The 23,046-nt window shown below is 38.7% G+C and overlaps 1 protein-coding gene across 3 annotated transcripts in view; it reads right to left on the reverse strand.

Moving 5' to 3' along the window:
• Nucleotides 1-2,414: 2,414 nt before the first annotated feature.
• The window catches only part of LOC311211219 (L-threonine ammonia-lyase-like), a 31,984-nt gene continuing 11,352 nt past the window's right edge, over nt 2,415-23,046 (reverse strand). For 2 of the 3 annotated variants that reach the window (XM_084289805.1, XM_084289804.1), the window contains 9 exons: nt 22,904-23,020; nt 21,783-22,024; nt 16,746-16,911; nt 15,322-15,418; nt 14,325-14,400; nt 13,764-13,889; nt 12,415-12,582; nt 12,032-12,089; nt 2,415-5,851 (listed from right to left, as the gene is read on the reverse strand). In XM_084289805.1, the coding sequence (XP_084145931.1) occupies nt 5,753-5,851; nt 12,032-12,089; nt 12,415-12,582; nt 13,764-13,889; nt 14,325-14,400; nt 15,322-15,418; nt 16,746-16,911; nt 21,783-22,024; nt 22,904-23,020 (1,149 nt within the window). In that variant the 3' untranslated portion in view covers nt 2,415-5,752. The remainder of the gene's footprint in view (nt 5,852-12,031; nt 12,090-12,414; nt 12,583-13,763; nt 13,890-14,324; nt 14,401-15,321; nt 15,419-16,745; nt 16,912-21,782; nt 22,025-22,903; nt 23,021-23,046) is intronic. The other variant, XM_084289803.1, reaches the window with a different exon arrangement.

Here is a 23,046-nt window from a genome sequence, read left to right on the forward strand (position 1 = left end):
AGGGCAAACGGCCATCTTGTAGTCTGCAGTAAGTTTGACCTCTATAGCAACGATGGCAGACTGTCAATACAATAGATTTTAGAGAAACAGGGAGCTAACAGGTGCTTCCCAGAACCCTGATATTAAGGCTTCCAGACAACTGACCTTCTCAAAGGAAAAAGTAACTAACGTAGTAATGTTTTCATGAACGAAATAATTCAAATTATATATTTCTTCTCTATTTATAGCTCATGCTTTAATAATGAGAGGAGAACATCTGTTCACATTTTTTGATTACATAGCTGTTGTAAATGAGCGCTCATTACTGAAGCCATGAGCCTCACTTCACTACTTACTAGCATAAGCAGTTTAAAAAAAAACTTTGCTTTTTTTTTTTTTTTTTTTTTGCTTATTGAATACAGGCTTGTACAGTTTTATCCACCTGCCTTCCAGCAAGTGATCTCCACATATAAAATAAAAAGATTTTTGTAGTGGTGCTTTATTATTATTATTATTAATGACTCTGCTCATTTGAGGACTTAATAAAAACTTTTGGTGTATTGCCATACACCTATACATTTGGTTTATCTTGAAGTGTTTATTCAGACTGATGCCTGCATGAACAGGTCAAGAAGTTATCATGGTTTTGTAGTCCTGAACTGAAGAAAACAAGGAGACATTGAAGAAAGCAGTTTGTTTAAAGAAAAGGGGCGATAGGGAACCTCAGCATTTCCTTCACCATTGTTCTTCAGAGGAGAGGCAGTAGTAGAGCATCATCTCCATACTCTATGAGACCACACAGCCCTTGCGAGACCTCTACAACGCTACATGCAATTGCAGTACCTGAATGACTGGAAACAAGGAAGGGAGAGGTATAAGGAACACAGCTGTATGTATTCCCAATGTACTCACTTCCAGAAAAACATTTTAAGTGCCCCTTGAGAAAACAGACAGGGAGGCCAGCTTTCTGACTTCAGAAACCACAGAAGTTAAAGTTTCCTTCTTACGACCCTCTAGACTTCTTACCATAAGAAAACAAACATGAACAAACAATTCTCCTCTACAAGCTTCAGAGGCATGAGAGACTAAGAAGTCCACAGTTACAAAAAAACAAACAAACAAAAAAAAACACCAAACAAATATGAGTACCTGTATTTAGAAGAACTTTCAGCCATCACCACCAGCACAGCTGAAACCCCTTACTGACACACCCTTCCTCTCCGTGAGGCAGGACAAGCCCCTCATATCCTTTCTGTGGATGCACTCAGGTGTGGTTGATTCAACCCTGCCCCTGAAGGACTTGCTAGGCTCTTCCTTTCTTTGGAGAGAGACACACACGCTACGGTCTTAGGGATCTTATGTGTGCTCAATACTGGATTACTTCAAACATTCAGATTTTATAAGAAAGCTTTCCAACAACTTTTGCTGCAGCTTTATTTACCACCACCACCACCAACAAAAGCACATCAAAGCGATGAGAAATGCATCAGCTCAGGGAGGCATGAAATTCAGCAGGATTCCTCCTCCATTTGGATACAGCAACAAGTTAGGAACGCATGAAAGCAAAGGTTCGTAATAGAAGAAACTCTGTAAAGTTCAATATCCTACATGTGGCAGTCTGCTTATAGTTAAACACACAACAAAGAAGGTGACAGAAAAACAAAAGGCCATCAAATAAATGACCATCAATAATTAAAGGCCAAACCAAGAGTCTTACGGTTTCCTTTTCTGGCCACTAAACCACATGCCTATCTCTGGATCTAGCAACAGTTTGATACAGCATGTCAACTGCACTTACTGCATTGTGGCATGCGAAGGAAGAACATGTGCTTCCAAATCTTCCAAAAGTAGGCCAAACAGCAAGGTACTACCTGTATGGAGAGATGAACGGTACCTGATGCTATGTAAACATGTACTGGCAGCGTTTTAGATGTTAATGCAGAACTAACAGGCCCTGGCTGAGAAATTAGGAGTCAGTGTGGGAAGAGAGACCTTCAGCAGAAGATATGCGTTGCTTGCATCAGTCCTTGGAAGAAATTGTGCTGAGACCCTGGCAAACCTTGCATTCACAGATGCTCCCAAAGTTAAGTGGCTTACCTCCAGCAGAATTAACTGGATCAAAGCAGCCTCTTCCATCAGAGACATGAACATGTATTTTAGCTGGTGGAATCTGCTGCAATCTGCAATTGAAGGCCTGGTTTACCCAAGTTCACAATGTTCATGATGAGTATCTTTAAGATAGGATAGGATAAGGACTTAGTACACCCACACAGGCCCAGCCTAGGATACTTCTGTACCAGGCTGTACCCAGACACATTGCCCAGGAATACAGCTGGGTACAAGCAAGGCAGCATTTGCACCTGGCCCAGTATGTGAAGCAGAATTGCTTGCCAAGCCAGCAAGGAGCAATGCTTGTCCAACCACACTGGTGAGCAGTCTGTGAGGCTCCTGTGCCACTCTACAGGGCAAGAGGGACAATCCTGGCCTGCTGGGTCACCTCCCTGGCAGCCCAGAGCTCATCCTGCATGAGAGCTGTGAATTTCACATCAATGTCAACAACAGAGAAAGGGAACAAATGAACTCTGAAATTTTAATGCAGGGTTGCGACCAGTACCATATGAGAGGATGATAAACCTTTCATTGCTGAGACGGCATAACGTCATTTTTATTATTTTTAAAATAAATACAATGCTTAGATTTAAATTTTGCTGATATTTTTACATAATCTTTAGTTTTTTTTTTTTTTTTTTTCCAAGATACATAAGAACACTCTATAAAAATATTTCTTTAAATCAAACATTTTAAAATACATAAGTACATCTTCAAAATGCCACAATCCTATTATATTTCATAATGCAAAAAGTTTAGCAGCACAGATATTTCAGTATTCTTTCCAATCACATACATTCATTTAAATGCCTCTTCCCCCCAGAAGTATTTCGTCTTACCTTTAAAGCCATTGGACTTGCGTAAAAGCAGTACAGAATGGAGATCACTTCTGGTATCATTATTTTAACATATAAGGATTTTGCCACTGAAGAATATTTTACAGTTTATGTTTACACTTAATACAATATCAATAAAACCCAACTGCATATGTCATATGTGACATACTAAACAAATAATTTTTTTTTTTTTTCCAAAACAAATGTTTGATCATATGGTGATCTTGACCACACTGATTTTTGGATGCTCAACCTATTACCTCTCTAATCCCTGTTACGTGAAGACCTGCTAAATGCAGTTACCTCTGATTAGAAATGAAATCCCTAATACTCTGAGCTTCTAGAAAAATAAAATCCAGGATAATGCATGATAATAAATCAAGAATTTAGAGGACAAAGGCTGCTGGCCACTACTGAGAACTTTGGTTATAAAGCCTGACTTTCTTTTCACGTAAATATCCAAGACATCCTCAACATTTCCTGAGAGGTTTGCCAAAAGAGATGAGAGGGTAATTACACCCTTATACGTGTGTGTGTGTATGTGTGTGTGTGTATCTTACATCCCCAAATCTGCTCTTTGATGATGTGATTCATCACTTGTTTCAATGGAAGCAACAAGTACTCAATATGTGTTCCATCATCATGTATTTCTATACAAATTTCTTAAACTCCTGTGACTGAAAAAAGGAGTTGTGTCTGACTGGCTGATTTACAGTACGTTCTGGTGACCAAGTCCTACACTCGTTGCTGTGGTTAGCAGGAAGGGAAAGAAAATAACTGTTGGGGTATCGATATTTTTTTAGGTTCATTTGCAAACCAACATGATCCTTCAAAAAACATACCAAACCAGCGAACTTCTCTTATTTATCCACCATTTGTGAGAGTCTCTTCTCCACTCCTGCTCCTTTCTGAGCCACAATAAGAAAGAACAAATAGCCTGTTACTTCTTAAAAAAAATACCAGAGACAGCCAAGATGCTGCCCTCATCAATCCCACCTTGTAGGCACAAGTTAGGTTATAAATATAGGTGGTTATCTGTAAGTAATAGACATGATACAAGTAAGATATGCATAAGAATGGATATGAAGTTCATTCTTTGTAGTCCATGGGGACCCTCTGATTAGATTGCTCTAACTCTTTAGATGATGTTCTTCCTATCCGACAGATGGACTAGAATTGAGAGAGGATACAAAGAGCATTTGCCTGCCCCAGGGCCTTCAGTTTTCCACATGTGATTTTTTGTTTGTGCTCTAGAGACAGAAATTCCACATTGCAGGACTAGGAAAGGACACGTCCTAACAAGCACATGCTTCACTACAGGGGAGGACTGCAGAAGGAAACTCAATTTATCAGTTGTAATATGGCAACAAGGGAAGGTCATGATGGGCTTGTAGGATCTTTCTCCCTAAAAGCTATAGTAAAAGTTCATTTTCGCAGACACTGAAAAATAGTTCACTTGGCTCTGCACATGGGAACCGGATGGATTTGATCCCACGCTGCCTGTGAGGACACTCTGAGCTTGCTGGATTTTGAGTTGAGCTCTGCTAAATATACAGTATCTATTTTATATACTTAGTTATCATCTTGATATTCTAGAGACAGGAGACTTCACATTAAAATACCTGCACCCAAAATTTGGGTCAAATCTGGTGCAATTTAAATGAATGGAATAGTTTATATTGCTGCTGTTGCAGACAACCTTTAATTGAATTTTGCCCACGTGGAAAAGCAACTGCTGAACACACATTTAGAGGTGGGCCTGAATTTCTCTTACATCTCTTGCCATCCCACAATGTTACCTTATTAGTAGGTCTCCATCTCTAGCGATGAAAATGGTATATAGGTCAATGTGTTCTTCCTTAATTGCATTAGCCGCTGGCCTAAGACTCGGGCTTCCTCTTCTCCCTGAGCCATCTTTGCTTAGTAACTTGTGATCTTTAAATATATTTCACTCTTGACATCGTACTTAATCTGTCAGGTGAGATGGATCGAGTTTGTTTTAGACAGACTAAGACGATCAGTGAAATTCCAATTAGAAAACTCAAAAGGGTGAGAGGCTCCTTTTTATAAGGGAATATAGCTGCTTCATGGGCTCATTGTTACATTGCATCTCCAAAAGCAGGAGCAAGAATGACATTTATATTCTGCACATGAAAACCTTTTTTTTTTTTCTTCCTTTTTAATTGTTGCAACATTTTCCGGAACCTTACTTTATAAATAGGGTAATTTTTCCTTTGGGGAAAAAATACAGTATTAGCTTTTATCTGCTAAGGGTTTCTTTTAAATTACATTTTATTAGCATCATTTTTCCTCGTGATAGCAAAGTTCTTACGCAAATGCAACCATGTTCACCCGCACACATGTATATATCCCATGAAGCAGATTCAGGAAATGAAGAACTGCTTCTGGCCTGGAAATGAAAAGTGACTATACTAGTAATATGGCAAAATCCAGCAGGAGCTGCATTAACTAGGAGCATCAAAATCAAAAGCCCTCTGAGGGGCCTACATTCAGATATAAAAAATATGCATTCTCTCTGTTTATTTACTGAATGCCATTGGATTCTACACACTAGTCAAAACCCAGTGAAACAGCTGATAATTCCAACACTGGCAGAGACTATGAAATTTCCCTTAGCTAAGCTAAAGCTTCAAGTTCAACTTTATTTCCAAGGATGTTTGCTACATTTTGAGCAGGAAATAAATATCCTGAAACTATTTGATAACTGCTCAGCCTTGAAAAATAATATTTGTTCTGAATGCCTCAAGATTAGTGCTCTGCAAAATGCTTGTCCAAGGACCTCAGCCCCTTCCCTTGTGCTTTGCTCATCACCGCTCTGTCCACGTGGCTGTTGGGTAGCGTTCCAGGAGTGCGTTCCTCAGCTGGGCTGTGTGCATTTTGTCTCTGGTCTCCACAGTGCAGGTAACCTGGGAAAAGAATTAGGAGCATTCCTGACGGCATGGCAGCATTCTCAGACAAAGGCATTTCCAGCTAAATCCTAAAGTGTGCTCGTAAAAGCATAAAGATCAGCTTGACATAAAAAACTCTGGACCTCACATTCCCTATCTATGTAGGATTAAAAAAAAAAAAAAAAAAAAAAAAGATATTATAGAAACTCTGTGGCTCCTCCAGTTCTTCTGCATGATCTTAAAAATCTCCCTGCTTTATTGTCTTAAAAGTCTGAAGAAGATAGGCTGACCCTCAGATAGCTCCTGGGCAAATACTTCTCTGCTGTTGGTCTCCCGGAGGCCTCCCTGAAGTCATCCATTAGCAGCTTCTCTTTTCCATTCCCTGGGGTAGGTATCTGGTGCTGCTGCCACCTCACCTCTCTCTGACTCTTGCCTCACCTCATTTCCACATTTCTCAGCAGCGTTTGCTCCAGAACCTCCATCCTTCAAGCTTTTATATTCTCCTCTTCTTCTCTCTCATGGACTCATCCCCCAATTCCTTACCATCTCTGCAGTATTCTGGCTGGTTTCCTCAATTCACACACCTTGTTACTGTTTTATTCCAAGATTTTTTTTGTTTGCTCATTGCATCGCTTCTAGTTCTCTATTAGAGTTGTTCTTCTGCTACTTCAAACAACACCCAGGCAAACCTAAACTTGAGAGTTATTTTTAATCTTTGCTTGCCTTTACAATAGACAATCCTCTCACTCAGCCACTGAAGACAATAATGTCAACGTCATTTTTTCAATTCTTCTTTCATCCCTCTTTTACATGCTCACATCTCTACCCCATCACCATAAAATCTGGGCTCTATCACAGGTGAGGCACCAATATGAAGGTAAAAAAGTTCACTTCAAAATTTTAGACTACTAAATTAAGTCACCTCTGACCCTGCTGCAATTATTACTGATGTTGAAAGTGCCACTTGGAAAAAAGACCTCACAGAAACATGGCAGTCTAGCAAGAAAAGGATCCAAGATAAGTCAGTGTGACAACAGAGAGTTTATCCTAACAGGCCAACCGACAGAGAACAGGAGAACTGGTCATGATAACTTCAAGGCAGAGTGCTAGAGACAGATGCCACGTGTAACATTCCTATCAGAACTATATCCTTCAGAGAAAGCAGAAAGGCAGAAATAAAATTGTCTCAACTCAAATCTGTTTATGGGGACATGTCTTAATAAGAACTTAGAGAATTCATAATTCCAGGAATAAGCTTAAAATAACAATAACCCTTTAGCAGAACTATTTAAAGAGAACACATAATACTACCACCAATAAACAGCCATGAGCTCAGTTAACTGTGAAACTAATTCTGAAACGCATCATGAAATAAGACATATTTCTGATCTGTTTCTGTAATTCTTTGCCTCTTTTTTCTGAACATGGTTCTATTCTTTTTTTGTGATTCTTTGGAACAAGCTAGATGCAAATTTCTTTCTCCTCTGAAAAAGTGGGATTTTGTCTCAAGGAAAGGATAGTCATGGAGGACAGAATTAATAATGAGGGCAGAGGAGAGAACACAAACACTGGGAAAAGTATCCAAAGGATATCTTGGCACCAAAGCACCAAATACCATTAGTTACTCCATAGTTTGTATAAATTCCCTGAAGCTTTGCAGTCATATCTTCAAGAGCACATACTCATCTCTCACAGAGTCTGTAATTAAAAAAAAAGCAGCAACCCCCTCCCCCACGAGCAGTCCTGCCTGTTCTGTCCTCAGCAAATCAATTGTTGTTCGAGGAACCAGTCTGAACTTGCTAGGTTCAGCTTGGAATATTTGGCAGCAAACAAATGCTCTGCTCTGGGAGCAAACACAGGAACAAATTGGGATTTATAGTGCTAACTCTCCTCCTCTCTGTCCTTATTTTCTGCTAATGATTGAAGCCAGAAAGAATTGGAGAGATTAGAGCCAGAGTGCTTGCATTTTGGATAAATGTCTTTTTTTTTTTTCTGTGCATGCACAGCATCCAACACGTGATAATGGCTAGTAATGTGCTGTAGCGTATCAGAAATGTAGTAATAACAACAACAAACTGCTCCAGAAATTTATCTGATCTTTTACACTTGTCTAGTAAGGGAAGGGAGAACACTTGCTCACAGTAGGAGCAGAGATAATCACACTATGCTTTATGACAGCTAGAGATCTAAACAACGAGGCAGGCAAGAACATGGACTGTGGTAACTTGCTTTTTTGCACAGATTATGCCAATTTGCGCTGCAGTTTCATCTTCACAGAACCCCTCTCTCCTCTTCATTTCACCTGGGAAGGATGATTTACATGGGTGTCTGACAGAGTAATCCTTATATTCATGGGTAGGTATAAAAGGAGTCCTCTATTTATCTAGGATAAACATTTACCTACGTGCTGCTAGCTACAGGAGGTTACGAACCTATTCATGAGCTAAAAGTAAGTGTTGCAAATTGGTCTTATTTAACATATTCCTTGATGTTTCTTTTACTGTAGACAAAATGCAGGATAACTAGACAAAATTTGACTGGGCAACTTCAACTCCATTTCAAAAAACATAAGCCCACAGTAGTAGACCAAGGTTTTTAGATTCAGCAGAGTTCTCACTGACTGCAGAACCATGTTTGTGCAGGACCTTTAGTCTGCATATCAAAAAAAAAAAAAAAATAGTACATTTTATGCATTTCTCTCCAAGCAGATCACATCCTTGCTGGATAATAATAACAGTAATATTTTTAAAAGCTGTTGCAAGATTTAAAATAACAAGCTAGATGAATCTCTTACTGCATTTAGAGTTCTACTCTCTGTGGCAGGTAATCCAGCCTAAGGGTTTAGCTAATCTGGTTTTGTTTTGTTTTTATAGCAGGCTTACAGATAATGGAAGACAGAACAGTCTTCACTGAATATTGCTGTCCTATGTGTGAAATAGAAATAATTAGAAAACATGAGGGAACGGGACAAAGACTGAAAAAATGTATAGGCAAAGATCAGTCAAAAATTACCACTCTGTGCAATGCTAAAACCATATGCATAAATTAAAATCATTAATTGGAATTAATTCAATTTCAAGGAAAGTAAAGTTCTAAACTTCACAAAAGAAAGAAATTTACAAAATTCTATGCTCCAGAACTTGAGCAACAGAGTGAATACCTCTGCTCCCCTTTACCTCCAAGTCTTCCCTATGGGCACTTGGTCTTTTAGATCATATTTTCCCAGATACTCAAAATTATTTCAGTGTTCCCCTTAACTCCTTGGTGCCCAATATCTGTAGCTTGTGTACGCCGATAAGGGTACTGGGTGGCCCTTATAAGGCAACACTAGTGAACAAAGTAAGAGCAGCATTGTTCAATCAAAATCTTTGCCTTAAGTGCTTTTCCAGGCTCAGTGTAAAGGCTGATGCCAACCAGCTAGTGCAATTCCTTAAATCCATGACTCATCCATTGCACTCTTCTATCCCATTTCTTTAATTTTAGAAACAATATTCGCCTTCTTTTAAGATGTTAGTTTCCAGCTCTTCACATAACTTAATATTCATGATACACCATGCTCAGCAAAAGCATAGGTTTGTTTGTAAGCAAATGACTGGAGTTACAAACGATAACTTCATTTACATGTATTGGTTTCAGTTCTATAAATAACCAAGGCTTTTTGTTTCTATTAAGATCAACAACTAGGCAATTTTCTGAATTATACAGCAAACTCCCACTGCACGTTGCCAATTATCTGGCAGCAACACTTCCGTTTATGATTTCGGGATCAGCTGCAGGTAGCCCCCAGGGTCAGTGCAATGCAGTGCTTGAGAAGAGCATAGTATCTTGTGCAACTCAAGCCCTTATCTTTTGGCACACTCTTGTATTCAGGCCTGTGAGCACTAGCACAAACAAGTTATCACAGCATTACACAAGTCAGATAATAATCAAGCAGATCTACTCTTGGCCTCCTCAGACTGAGTTTCTTTTTTTCCTCAAATTGGAGTAGGATATTCTGTACCACATTAGTCTGCTGTAGAATGCCATTAAACTAAATGACTGAATTATTTTGGAGCACCTCAGAACAAACATATTGTCAGACTTTGCACTCCAAACGTCTCCTGCAGACAGGGAACTGAAGCAGGGAAATAGTGTCTTGCCCAAGGTCATGAAGGAAATGCTTTATGAATGATAGCATCCTTCCTGTAGCTGGACAGCTATGTGCTCATCTATATCCTTTCAACAGGTCAATAACGTGGAATATGTTTGCAACTGGGAACTCTAGTGGAAAATATTCTCCTCTGCTCTTTTACAACATGCAAGCTGGCCTAAAGGGAATACTCAAATTGACCAGAACAGACCAAAATAATTAAACGACTTCTGGCTCAAAGTGAATAAACAGTATGCAAACAGCAGGTATTACACCACACAAAGCCAGCCAGGAACCTGAGCACTGCTGGGATCATGTGTAATGTTATCATAAAGAAAAAACAACATTTTACTTATTAATTCATATTTTGTTGCAGTCAGATGGAAAAGTAGTGTGATGGATGTTCTTTTTATCACTGGTCTCTTCTGAGTTATTTAAAACCATAGCTGGGAAGAGGCCAGACAACCCCGTAACTTCAAACAGGACTGATGTCAGAGGGAAAACTACCACCACAGCTGCTTCTCTGCCAAGCTGCTGGAGCGCCTCATGACCTTGCAGGCCCTTGCTGCTCCATTCCAGAAGCCCTCCTGTACCTGCCTGTCTGCTCATGCTGTAGTTTCAGTGATGAGAAGACTTCTCTAGAAACTAGATGAGTGCAAATTTATATTTTTTCAGCTGAGTTGCCTGAGTCCAAATAAAAGACCCATTAAGGAGGTTAGGTGATAATCTACAGCAGAGACTTGCATGGTTTCATAATGGCTGGACCAGATAATCTTGGAGGTCTTTTCCAAACTTAATGATTCTATGATTATATAACAAAGGTATACCTCACCTCACTAGATAGCTTATTGATTTTGCCCACTGACTACTTCTAAGTTATCAAAAACATGAAATGAAAGGGATTTAAATAGCTGTAAAGAAATTTACAAGTGGAAATGTTTATTAAAGCAATAGGCTTTCCCATATTGGATTTGAGAGACGTTACTAATAAAGGCTAGGGAAGGTTCACAGAGGCAAGCTGTAGTTTCCTCCCACAAAATAGGTAATCCTTTAGATCTCTATATCCAGTTAGCTGGTGATGTTGGATGATTTTTTTTTTTTTTTTTCTTAGCTTTGACCTTCATTACTGTCTAGATATTCCTGGCCATCTAATCTGCTTCAATAGATGTAAAATGTAAAGGCTACCAAATTTGCTATTTGTATGATTTGCTAAGAGTTACCTCTCTGTTTCAATGCTAAGACTTTACAAGTCATTTCCTATGGGCTCAAGTAAATTAGGGTGCAGTACTCTGACATATGGAAATCCAGTGTGAGCCATGGGGGAAGAGAATTTAAACTGAAGGAGACCCTAACCTTCCACCTGTGATTTCACAGTCACATTAGACCTGGACAGTAGTAGCATGAAAACAGTGGAACCACACCTTTGCTAAACCAGTTGAAATAAGAGATATGTCATGAGATGAATGATCCTTTTAAGAGATCATATTAGGTGATAATACCTCCTCACCATTATTGAAATTGGACTTGATGATCCTTATGGGTCCCTTCCAACTCGGGATATTCTATGATTCTATGATTGTATCAAATATTCACCAAAGGAATAATGACTTTACTCTGTTCTCTTTGTAGATAGGGTACAAAAGCGTGGCCCTAGTTAAAAATAAGGTTTCCTTAAAAGTAAGGGTGTTCTCTGCATTGCTTTAAGGCAATTTGGTCTTCAGTAATTACAGCCAGCCTACACAGCTGGCTCTTCAAGTTCTAGATTCTGCAGATTGCTCATCACTTCTGTCACAGAACTATTCATGTAATGAAGGTTTGCAATGTTAACATCTGGACAGATCGTGTCACAATAACAGGTAAAACAGGTCCTCTATTATTTATATACCTGTTAAGTGGTGAGGCAAGGAGCTGTGTAACACAGAAGAAATGATCTATTACACTGCTCTCAAAAATCATTGTGAACACTCTATTGGACTTCCCCAAAATTCCACATTGTTGTATAAAGATTATAGAAAAACAGGAAAAACAAGGGGAGGTCAGCATTGCTAGAGAGAATGGAATTGTCTTACCTCAACACTGAAGAGCTCAGACGTCACAAACATTCTTTCTTGCTTGATATCCAAAACTCTAAATCAAATAAGGGATAAATTAAGGGATAAAATAGAGATCATAACAATTCTTTGTCATTATAAACAATTTATCTAAATGTCTGAACAGTAGCGATTTTTACTGCTTTGTGGGTCAGATACTTATTCAATGGTGAGAAGCTGCTTTTATTTTGGAACCAAAATGAAGGGGAAAAAAAACTTTTTCTGAAACATAACACAATTAACACTGATTAATTAGTTACTTATGGACTTGCCTTCAGAGGACATTTGGAAATACGTCCAAGTTTTTAATAATCTTTGTGCTATGCAGTGACTACATTTCCTTACTACTATACTGGATTTACCTTGCTTCTTCCCGAGCCAGAATCTCCAGTAGCTTTGAAATGTCTCCTGGGCAGTCAGAAAGCACAAGGGAAAATCTGCACACTCTGTTATCAAGGGTCAGGGCACGAGCTATGCACTGCTGCAGCAAATGCAACTCCACATTTCCACTGCATATAGCAATTGCCACTCTAAATGCAGAAAGAAAATAGGATTATTTCTTAGCGCTTCTCTGTGCAAAGCAGTCATAAACCACAGACATTAAATTCGATATCAGCTTAACATTTGCAGGGACCAGGCTTTCGTAAACATATATTACATTTCAGAGGAGCTCCTAGTTCTTAGTATCAACTGTGGGTGGGCTGTGGGACTCTAGAAGCTGGCTGTATTAGATCGTCTGAAGCTGTTTTGTTTTGACTTGGTATTTGTTGGGGATTTAGTTTTGTTAGAGATAATTAGCTGGAGAATTCTAGGTCTATTTCAAATTTAAAAAATGGAACAGCACTTTCACCAGAAATTCTGCATCTCGGGCTCTTAACAGCTCAATGCTTTCTGTAGCCACTAATTAAACCCACCTCAACCTTGCAAAATGAATATAGAAATGTTTGAAGAGCAACTGAAGAGCCACACGGTTAGTCCCTGATAATCTCTTTCTGCAGAGGCAAACCTGTGCATTTCCTCTTTTATTTTAGCTGTGCTGAATTGAATTTTGTTGCTGCTCTGTACATTTTCAGCCTTATCTGAGCAACTGCCTCAGCAGCATTTTAGCATCCAATGCTGTATATTGGAAACTTTGTCTTGAGCACATGTATATTTAAATACATTCTGGGCTGTATCTTGAGTCAAGGCTCAATCTGCTTAAGTACTGAGTGCTGAAGCCCAGATGCAAGAAGGGATTTACCCACACAGTTAACGCTAAACACAAGGGTAATCCTAGCTGGGCAGGAGCTCTTGGGGTTGGAAGGCAAGTGTCACTCAGTGACTGCAGATGACAGCCCAGCTCACTTGCTAGCAAGTTGTTTCTTTTTCAGGAGGCAGGGTCCCACTACAGATGGGGTTGATTTCCACATGTGGGATGTGAGAAGGCAGCAGGCTGTCAAGAGCAAGATGCTCTCATAGCAGATGTGCATAACTGCCTTTCTCCCAGTCATTTGAGAACACTGACATTTGTCTAGTTCAACATGGTCTTCTGACCTGTGAGTGGTCTCTTCAGCCTGAAGTAGGTGCTATGGATAAGCCTATTGGCAGTGCAGGAACAGAAACTGCCACATCACTCATAAAACCAGTACCTCCATTTCCCATGACCAAGGCACTTGGCCCCATGCTTTTGCCACAATTCCCTATTGAGTCCCATTTGCAATAGCTGCAATACCTTTTACCCTTCAACTCAGGCAGCTTCCCAGCAACCAGTGCTGCAAGTCCAATGGCCCCTTCTGCATCAACTGTGGCTCGCTCATACTCCAGCAGTCTCAGCATGGAAATGAGGATGTCCTCCTCTCTGGTGGAGAAAGAGTTGTGTCAAAACAAAACAAACAAACAAAACAGAAGAACTACCAAAAAATGAAGACAATACATTTATGTGTGAAGGGATTCTTTCTGTCCTCCTGGGTACATAATGATCCCACTGTGGTGTTATAGAAAGCTGTGCTGATGGGGGTGAATGTACAGTCTTATTACTGTAAGACAGTGTTATTTTTTACTAGAACCACTGTGCCAGCTAAATTATAGTGTGTAAATATATTATTGGAACTTGTATTTCGGTGAAGAATTAGAAGTGTTTATTAGCAGCCAATAAATTGTTTTGGCCAAAGGGGTCAGCTAAGTGGGGACAAACTCACTGTCTTCAGTGTCAGGTACAGCACAGTTTTCATACACAGCAATGTTCACCCAATATTATTTATTTTGGTGTTTTTGGTGTTTTTTCTTCACCTACCTCACAGCAACAACTTTATCCACAAGTTTCCCAGTCAGCTGCAAAGAATTGCTGCCAAAGCAAAGTCCACTCACATCTGCAATTTCAAAATACAAAAATGTGAAGCTGGCTGCTCTAGAAAAGTCCAACATTTTTTAGAGTCCTGACGTTGTTTTTTGTCCTTAATGACTGCATCATGTTGCTATCCTATAATCTTAGGCAGCTTGATTTTTACATGACAAAAATGAGTTTGGTACCAGAAGGCCAAGGATCTTCCAGGAAGATTTTGCCACTCTGGATCCCATTACAAAAATCCTGGTTCTTCACTCGCACTGCCTTACTGCATGAGTGATCCTACAGCCTGGTGTTTCTCAGTGCACAACTAGGCCTTGAAGAACCACCAAGTGTGCCACTGAATTAGCAAGCTACAGCATGACAGAAAAGGAGTGCAGGGACAGGCAGAACTTACTGAGAGAGTTAAGTTGTTTGGTTATAAAGCTCACATTTAACCTAAAGCTTCAGGGGATTTGAACATCTGGTAAACAGGATATTCTTAAATTGCTTAACAGCTGAGTTTTTTTTTGTGCAGATTATATGGAACAACTGAATTGTTTATAAATGCTGTTATCCTGAGGACATTTTTGCAAGTGTAAATATTTAAGCACTACATTTTTCTGCCTTTTCAAAAATTAGTCTTCTAGGCAAGAGCTTTCCCATTGACTTCACTGGTTAAGTTACTGCTTGTGAGCACAGCAGTCACATAACTACTCTCATATCTCTAAGTACTCACCTGAACATTTCATGTACACTGGAAATAGCATTGTACCTTGAAGAGGGGTGCAGTTTGTGTGTCAGAAGCTGCTCTTACAAAATACATTAAATTTTGTGAAATATATTCAGACAAGACTTTGTTTAAATACGTTAAAATTCAGTTAGCTGGAAGAGAACATGACTAGGTTGGCAAAATCAATTACAACCTTTATTTTACTTCCACAAGAATAATCCATTTTTTTCCTACCTCCATAGAAGTGATGATTGCTGCAAGCCTGGTCTTCAGCGGGGTGGCCAGCCTTTAGGGATTGTTGCAATACAGGGAAACTTTCAGATTCAACACCCTGGGTAATACAAATGATGTCACTTTTTTAGTGATCAAATTCTAACAGAAGGCAGTGTTATAACCAAAAAAGTTTCCTCTCAGAGTTAGTAACAAGGTAATTTGAATCTCACTCACATTTGAAATGTACATAATCTTGTCCATGTAGGTTAGTTTTTAAAAGGGATGAGGAAAATTTTTAGAACAAGTTTCCAGAGAAAATTCAAAGTGAATTAAAATTGAGTACAAACTGCAAAAAGCTTTTCATCTTTACAAGAATATTGTTTTTCAATAGTACAAAAGACATAGAAGATGATAATGAAAAAGCTAATCTAGTTGTTATGTATGGGATGATACCCAGGAATAAATGGGGTTGGAGTGGGGGGTGGAATTGATCACAGTCTTGTAAGAATTCCCTCACAGAAAAAGTTGATGGAAAAATAAATCTTGATCAACCATCCCGGTACTATTTCATAGCTCTGAAATATACATTCCATGGTTAATACAAAGTTCCTAGATTTTTTTTCTTCTACCTGTTTGTCTCATTCCTCATCACTTCTGGAGAGAATTATGTTTGGAAAAAAAAAAATTAAAAAAAATATATATATATATATATGATGTTTAAGTTGGTTACGGTTTCCTTCCACACAGGAAGATTCCCTTACATCTGTTACATCTGCAATGTCAAATGTATCTATAAATTACAGCAGCAGAAGTTGCTAAGTGTAAGTCAAATGTATCCAAGATGTATTCAAGACAGCAATGCTGTATTATGTGTGTTTATATCCCTCTTAAGCACACTGACGTCTGCCAGCTTCGATCACAAATAACTCTCCTTTTCTGAAGCGTTCACATTAAAATAGAAAACAATAGTACACGTACTGAAGTTGAAAGTTACCTGGCCACAGCAAAATAACAATAATAATAACAACGTTAAGCAATCAACAATCAATAAGTAATCATCAATTTAAAGAAATTTTACCATAACTACTAAGCTACCACTAAATTTACCCTGTGGCATCTTTAGGGTCAAACATTTCCAGTAAGAAATCAATTCAAAGCACAGAAACAGATGTCATTTGCTTTGGAAGAGCATTCTCAGATTTTTTCTTAAATCCAGCCAAGAGACAGGAGGCTTATCCTAAGCTCTCAGGTCTGCTGCTGGGTAGTGGACACAGGTAGTCCCTGTCCCCTGGCAGTCCTTGCCAGCATATTACTAGATACCACTGCCTTTCGAGAAAAAACAAACAAAAAACAAAACAAAACAAAACAAACAAACCAAAACAAAAAAAAAAACTGTGGTAAAAGGTATCAAAAATTCAACACTTTCTAGGTGAAAGGAAACTTACAATTACAGAAATACGTGGGTTGAGGTGTTTGAGTGCAGCAGCTGACCCTGCCAGCAGGCCACAGTGGCCTCCTGCTGGGAAAATCACCGCGTCCAACTTTGGCACCTGCTCGTACATCTCCAGTCCCACAGTTCCCAGGCCCGACAGGTAGACAGCACTGTCCTCTCTGTGTGAAGGAAAGGCACATCTCAGCAGAACTCACAGTTGTCAACACAGTAATAGTTCAATCTGCTACTCTAAATATATCATTCAGCAGGAAAAATACATGAGAATAAATCACCAGCGCAATGAGGCCAGGAGGTGATGTGACAGGTCAGTGCCATCGAACAGACCATCACTTCGTAAAGTGTGACGTTACCTACTGGAAGAACACATTGTGCCACTGAGGAACTGAGCAGACCCTTTCTACAGCAGAGCAAAATCAAAAGGTTAAAAAAAAAAAATTGACAGCAAAAATCCTATGAAAAACAGAGGCACAAATCATGCAGCCAGGTCAGCAAACTTTTCAAGCTACCTGAATCACTTTATTATCACCAATCATCTGGGCTTAACAGGAGTGCAAGTTTTCATGCAGGAGTGAATCCGGGGATTAATGCACAAAGTGCAACCAAGAAGAATTCATAGCACAGTCTGGCCCCGGGTAGGACTGCCAAGTAGCCCTTACGCTGACGAGCACGTACTGTTGTTGTTAGCAATATCAGGGATTTACAGAGATAAGGAGAGAAAGCATTCTTCCATCATCATAACTTCCTTAAACTTCATAAATTTTGAATGTTGTGGTCAAAACAAAAAGCAAAGTCTCAAAAGGAGATCTTGTTCTCTTTATTTGTATGTGGAATTCAGTGTTTGTGATAAATGGGATTTTTCTTTATGAAATTCAAGCACTGCGTTCAACCTCACAAATACCAAACAGAGTGTTACAGAGCTCAGTCTTTCCACAGCCCAGAGCCAATATCTGATACTTGAACATTACTCTGGAAGACCTCATGGAAGGATAAGCAAGGGTTTTAGTTTTCCAAAGTACTGGCAAAACACTTTCAGGCAAAGTTAAGTTAATGAGCAGAATATGGACAAACAGAGTCAGAGAAGACTCTTTTTTTTTCTTCAGAAAGTCTTTTCTTCAGAAGACTTCAAAAGACTTTCTTTTCTGAAGAAAAGCCCACTGTACGGTCGCACGATTGGCTTGGGTCTATTTCTAAAAGCAGTTTTGGATTTTATGTACAAGTTAGCAATGCTATAAATGTATCATGATATATCAATAAAAAATAAGAGACCTCTGTGTGCCCATATATATTTTTTTATTATTATTTTTTATTTATTTTATTTTTATTTTCTGGCCAAACAGAATTATAGACCCAATGACTTCACTTGATTTATTTTACTGAGTACGTTTTGGTACACAAGGAAGCCATGCTCTTCTGTCACTGCTAAGACATGCTGAGGAGCACAGAATGCCTGCCAGGTGGAGACCAAGGCACTGCTGAGAAATTACATCGATCGAAAAACACAGCAAATTGCTCAGGGCAAGAGTCAGTTTAGCTACACAAGAAAAGATGAGAGAACTGAACTTTCACTCCTGTACCAGAATTAAAGTAAAGAAATTATAGTGGAATGGGTAAATGAACCCTTGAATTTATTGTCTTTATCAAGACACTGATGCAGCTCTCTCCTCCTCTGTGTACACAACAAAATATATCACTGGTCACCTGATTTTATTTATTTTTTTCTGGAGCCTTATTCACAAATAAGGTTCAGAATTTAGATTGCAGTTGCCCTACAATGCTTACATGGGAACTTGCAAAAACAAATGCAGGCCTGGGATATTCAATTTACAAGCAAAACTTTAACAACTAAAAACTGTGTCCAAAGGAGACTGCTCTGTGTATAAACACTTAGTAGCAGTTTGAATAAAGGTTTCAGGTAATCATGTTTTTATTGCTAATATATTGTTAGAACACCAGTTCACCGATCGGTTTTCATCTCTTAATCATAAAACGAGTCACTTTATTTGCACCATCACTGATTACTTTTGCTCTGTGAAAACAAACAGCTCTCTCTTGATATCATATGCCGTTGAAGGAAAAACAAGGAAAAAGGACAGGTAAATTCAAAGATGGCACATTTCAATATGCATTTTTGAGTCAGAGCTAGAAATCTGTCCCTTTGCCTTCTGAAATGTGCAACATACCAGCAACCAAAATGGGCTGTCAGGCTTCAGATTCACAATGAAATTTTGACTTGAGAGTTACCAGGTTCTGTTCCCCTGTTCTCCAAGCAAAGGGCTCAAAAGCTATCAGTTGCCCTTCTTGGATTGTTAAACTAACCAAATCACAAATGAACTAGGATCAGGTCTGGCAAGTGTTTGGACAAGGAGTCACATGGGAAAAAAATGGACTCTCAAGGAAGGAAGGTGTGTAATTCATTCTGTAGCACCTCATTTTATACCTCTCTGACTCAGAAATCAATTATTCTCCAGTCATCCCAGAGGTACTCTATAATTTATTGACAATCTTCATACTACATTTATAATGACGTCCTGAACATCTGTAGTTACTGGAAATCCTACATTACCTGAGCAGCAATTATGTAGACTTCATGAGCAAATTCCAACTTGGAAAATCACATTTCCTTTCTGGCATTTCACAGGAAGATGCAACAGGATAAAAAAATTCCCTCCCCTAATTGGATACTTGCACGCTAGTTTTCATAACAGAGTATTTTAATTGCAATCAAGAAAAGAGAAGAACTGACACTGACACACCCAACTACAGGATACTACATGCACAGCTAAAAACAAAGACAGTCATGAAATGCCTGCTTCAGAAAGGAGAGAATAAACTGTTGGTTAAGGAGATCCAGAGATCCCATGAAGCCACCTTTCTCCATCTGAGCAACACCGCAACCTGTGCAACTAATAAATAAGCTTCATCTCTTGGATTTCATATGTGCTACCTTAGAAGACGACAGATGTCTGGACAGCTTCAATTGTTTTCACCATTCAGTATTTATTTTTATTTTTTATCCTATATTCAGTGAGGAATAAATACAGAAATAAACTCATGAACATGCATTGTATGGGAATGCTTTTCATATCTGGAAAAGCATTACTGTGATTTTCTAGGGATCAAAGGATCAAATTGCTGGGGGTTCTAGGCAAACTAGAATTAAAATGAAATAAATTCCATTTCAGAAGTTCCATTCTAAAGCACGGGAGAAAGGCTGATCTTTTACAGACAGCTTTGGCAAGTCGTAATGAATGTGTGGCAGATACATTGAAGAAGACTAGCTACCCGTACACGCACACATCTCTCTGGAAAAGTGCTCCCAGTCTATATCTAACAAAACATGTTTAAGGCATCCTGTTATGAAAAGGCCCACAACTGTACTAGTTTTGCTATTTTTTTTTCATCAGCATGTGAAAAAATTAATCTATTGAGAGATAGGTTGTAATTAAACATAGTAATAGACTGAATAACTGTTTTGTTTTAACTTGAAATACAATAAATCATAATACACAGACATCATTAATGATAATTTCATTTAGAATTCATCAATAGTAGATGCAGAAATCCTTTGCACACATTGTCTGTGGAATTCCATGAAGTTAGAGAATATCTACTTTACATAACAAAAATAAATTTGTTGGGGAGGAGACAAAGATTAAACATGAAATTACAATACTGCAATTTAGTTCTTATGTGTAAATGTGACAGCTGATGCAAGCCAGCTGGGAGTTAACACACTGATTGAAAAACATCTGACAGAAATTTGGAAATCATAAGATTATGTAAAGCTGTGGTTTTCAAAAAGAGCGTGTGTGGGTTTAAAATTCAGTGAGATCTAAGGCACCTTGTTCCCTTGTGTTTCTTTGAAAGTTTCAGTCTGAGAAAAGGCTGTGCCCATGGGGGTGGACAAGGCACACCAACCAGCCCTGTGAGTTAGCTGTTGGCAGAGCAGACAATCCAATCATAAGGTACAGGTTTTAATATTAATTTCCTAATAAACCAGCTGGGAAGGAAGAAAGGACTTTCTTCATCTTGTTCATTCTGAGATCCTCTTTCCAAGCAATATTACTCATTATTACTGTGTTTACTGCAGCAGTGTCTAAGGGGAATAGGCACTCACTGCAGTAGGTGCCATACAAATGCCCAGTGGTGTGTTGGTACAGAGGCAGCAATGGGCAGGTACAGCAGGAGTGTAAGATTCCAACTCAGTGCATCATCAGAGGGACTGCCAGCTATGTCATGTTAATGAGTCAACCCTCTGCACCCTTGGTGATCTTACTTAAAAAAAAAAAAAAAAAAAAAAAAAAAAAAAAAAAAAAAAAAAAAAAAAAAAAAAAAAAAAAAAAAAAAAAAAAAAAAGAAAACGTAAAGGGAAAGGAACCACAGAATAGACTGCAGAGAGAAAAAGCAAAGGGGAAATTAGATCAGTTCTAAATAATTTCCCTACCTTATCTTGTTCTAAATATGCTTTTACTAGAGCTGGTTCATTTCATGACCTCAGATAGCTTGAATACTTAAATTTATAACCATTCATAGCTACTTATGTGTGTACTAGCCTCCTAATCAGCTTCTTTCATGCCAGAAACAGTTTTGTCAGTTACACGAGATACACGAATACCTTTGCAGCACTAACCTCTTGCTCTGCCTTACACCATCAAATCTTTTGCATTAAAGGTTAATTTTTACCTACCTTTCTCCTCACAGAGAGACCAAAAAAGAATGCAAGCCTAAATGTATGCTGACAGGTTTCATAAAGATTTAACATATATCCACCGTCATACCAGGCCCTGAAGTTCCTAATCAGGAAGTTTACCTGGAAAAAGGTATTTCATTTTGGATTCCATCCCAAACTGCTATGGAAAGGTTCACTATTTGTACCTATAACTGTCCATCCCCCAGGTAAGAGGAATCTTTTGATGACGTGTGATCAAATTTTAAGTTTGAGACAACTAATGCCAGTAACCGTTTTTGCAGTGCTGGGCAAGTATCTGAACAATGATAATCTTTTTAAACAATCTGACTTTTTACTTACTCCTCGAGGTAGAGGTAACCATTCTCCTGTGCCAGCCGTCTTGCATGCATCTGGGAATCCTTAGCTGTAGTGCCATATGATATAACCATGGCACCATACTCACGGCACATCTTCACTCTGGCCGGGGAAGTGCTGGTTGACATAATGACAAACACTGGGATACGAAGCTCTGAGGCGTGGTAAGCAACAGCCATGGAAAAGTTACCATCTGAAGCCACTATCACCCCCTTTCTTTGCTGATCCTAAAAAACAGGATTGTTTATTGCACATTATTCAGTGTCACAAACTTGTCCCATATCATCCTTAATCAATCTAATGGTCTGACTTCTTTCTATTAGGAAGCCTTCTTTTCCTTTACTGTTTGATAAGGTTATGGTATTATGATACAGTATACATATGTACAGAGCTACAATCCCTGTATTCCCCGAATTCAATTATTTTTCCACTGGAATTAGCTGCAAAGATTCAGCTGATCCCAGAAGAGTCAACATCTGTCCCCTCAGAGCTGGTACCCATTCCCTCTTCCTTGCCAGTGGGAAATCACTTCGTATCAGGTTTCCCTTTAACAAAATGATTTATTTATATTATTGCGAAGTGCAGAAATAACCACTGTTTTGGGGCTGCTGTATCATGCCAACTATTATTGCTACAGAGATTCATTAGCCTCCTACAACAAAAGATAAGCAGGCTATTCATGCAATGGTACTGAAATTCATGACAAAAATCAATCGGTGATCTTGATAGTTCTCATCACCCATTGTAACTCGATTTCATCATCACTTCAAGTGTGGTGGTTTCAGCATGTCAGAACATATACACATACAAGCACTTCCATCTAAGTGTCACTTTTAAACAGTGAAGTTTACATTTTAAAGTTTTTTTTTTTCTTTTTTTTTTTTTTCCCCCAAATATTTTAAGCATTTCACCAGTGGATTAGCCATGCACAAAGAAGAAAAGTATTTTACATTCAGATATTTGCAGATCTACGTTATTCAGGGCAACAGTTCAAAAGGCAAGAAACACTCTGATTTTATGGACACTGTAGTTCAAAACAATTCTGCTCTATTTCTGTGAAGCCAAACTGATTCTTTTTATTTTCACATACTGGCACTTTGTTATACCTGAGGCAATGATGTCAGAAGATAAAGCACACCTCGCTCCTTCACAGATCCTGTGTACTGGAGGAACTCTTTCTTTAGGTAGATATCCACTCCATACTGCTTGGATAGCCTGGAGTACTGGAATATAGAAATATTATTATGGT

The sequence above is a fragment of the Netta rufina genome, assembly GCF_964035555.1.
Source record: "Netta rufina genome assembly, chromosome: 7".
Taxonomy (NCBI): Eukaryota; Metazoa; Chordata; class Aves; order Anseriformes; family Anatidae; genus Netta; species Netta rufina.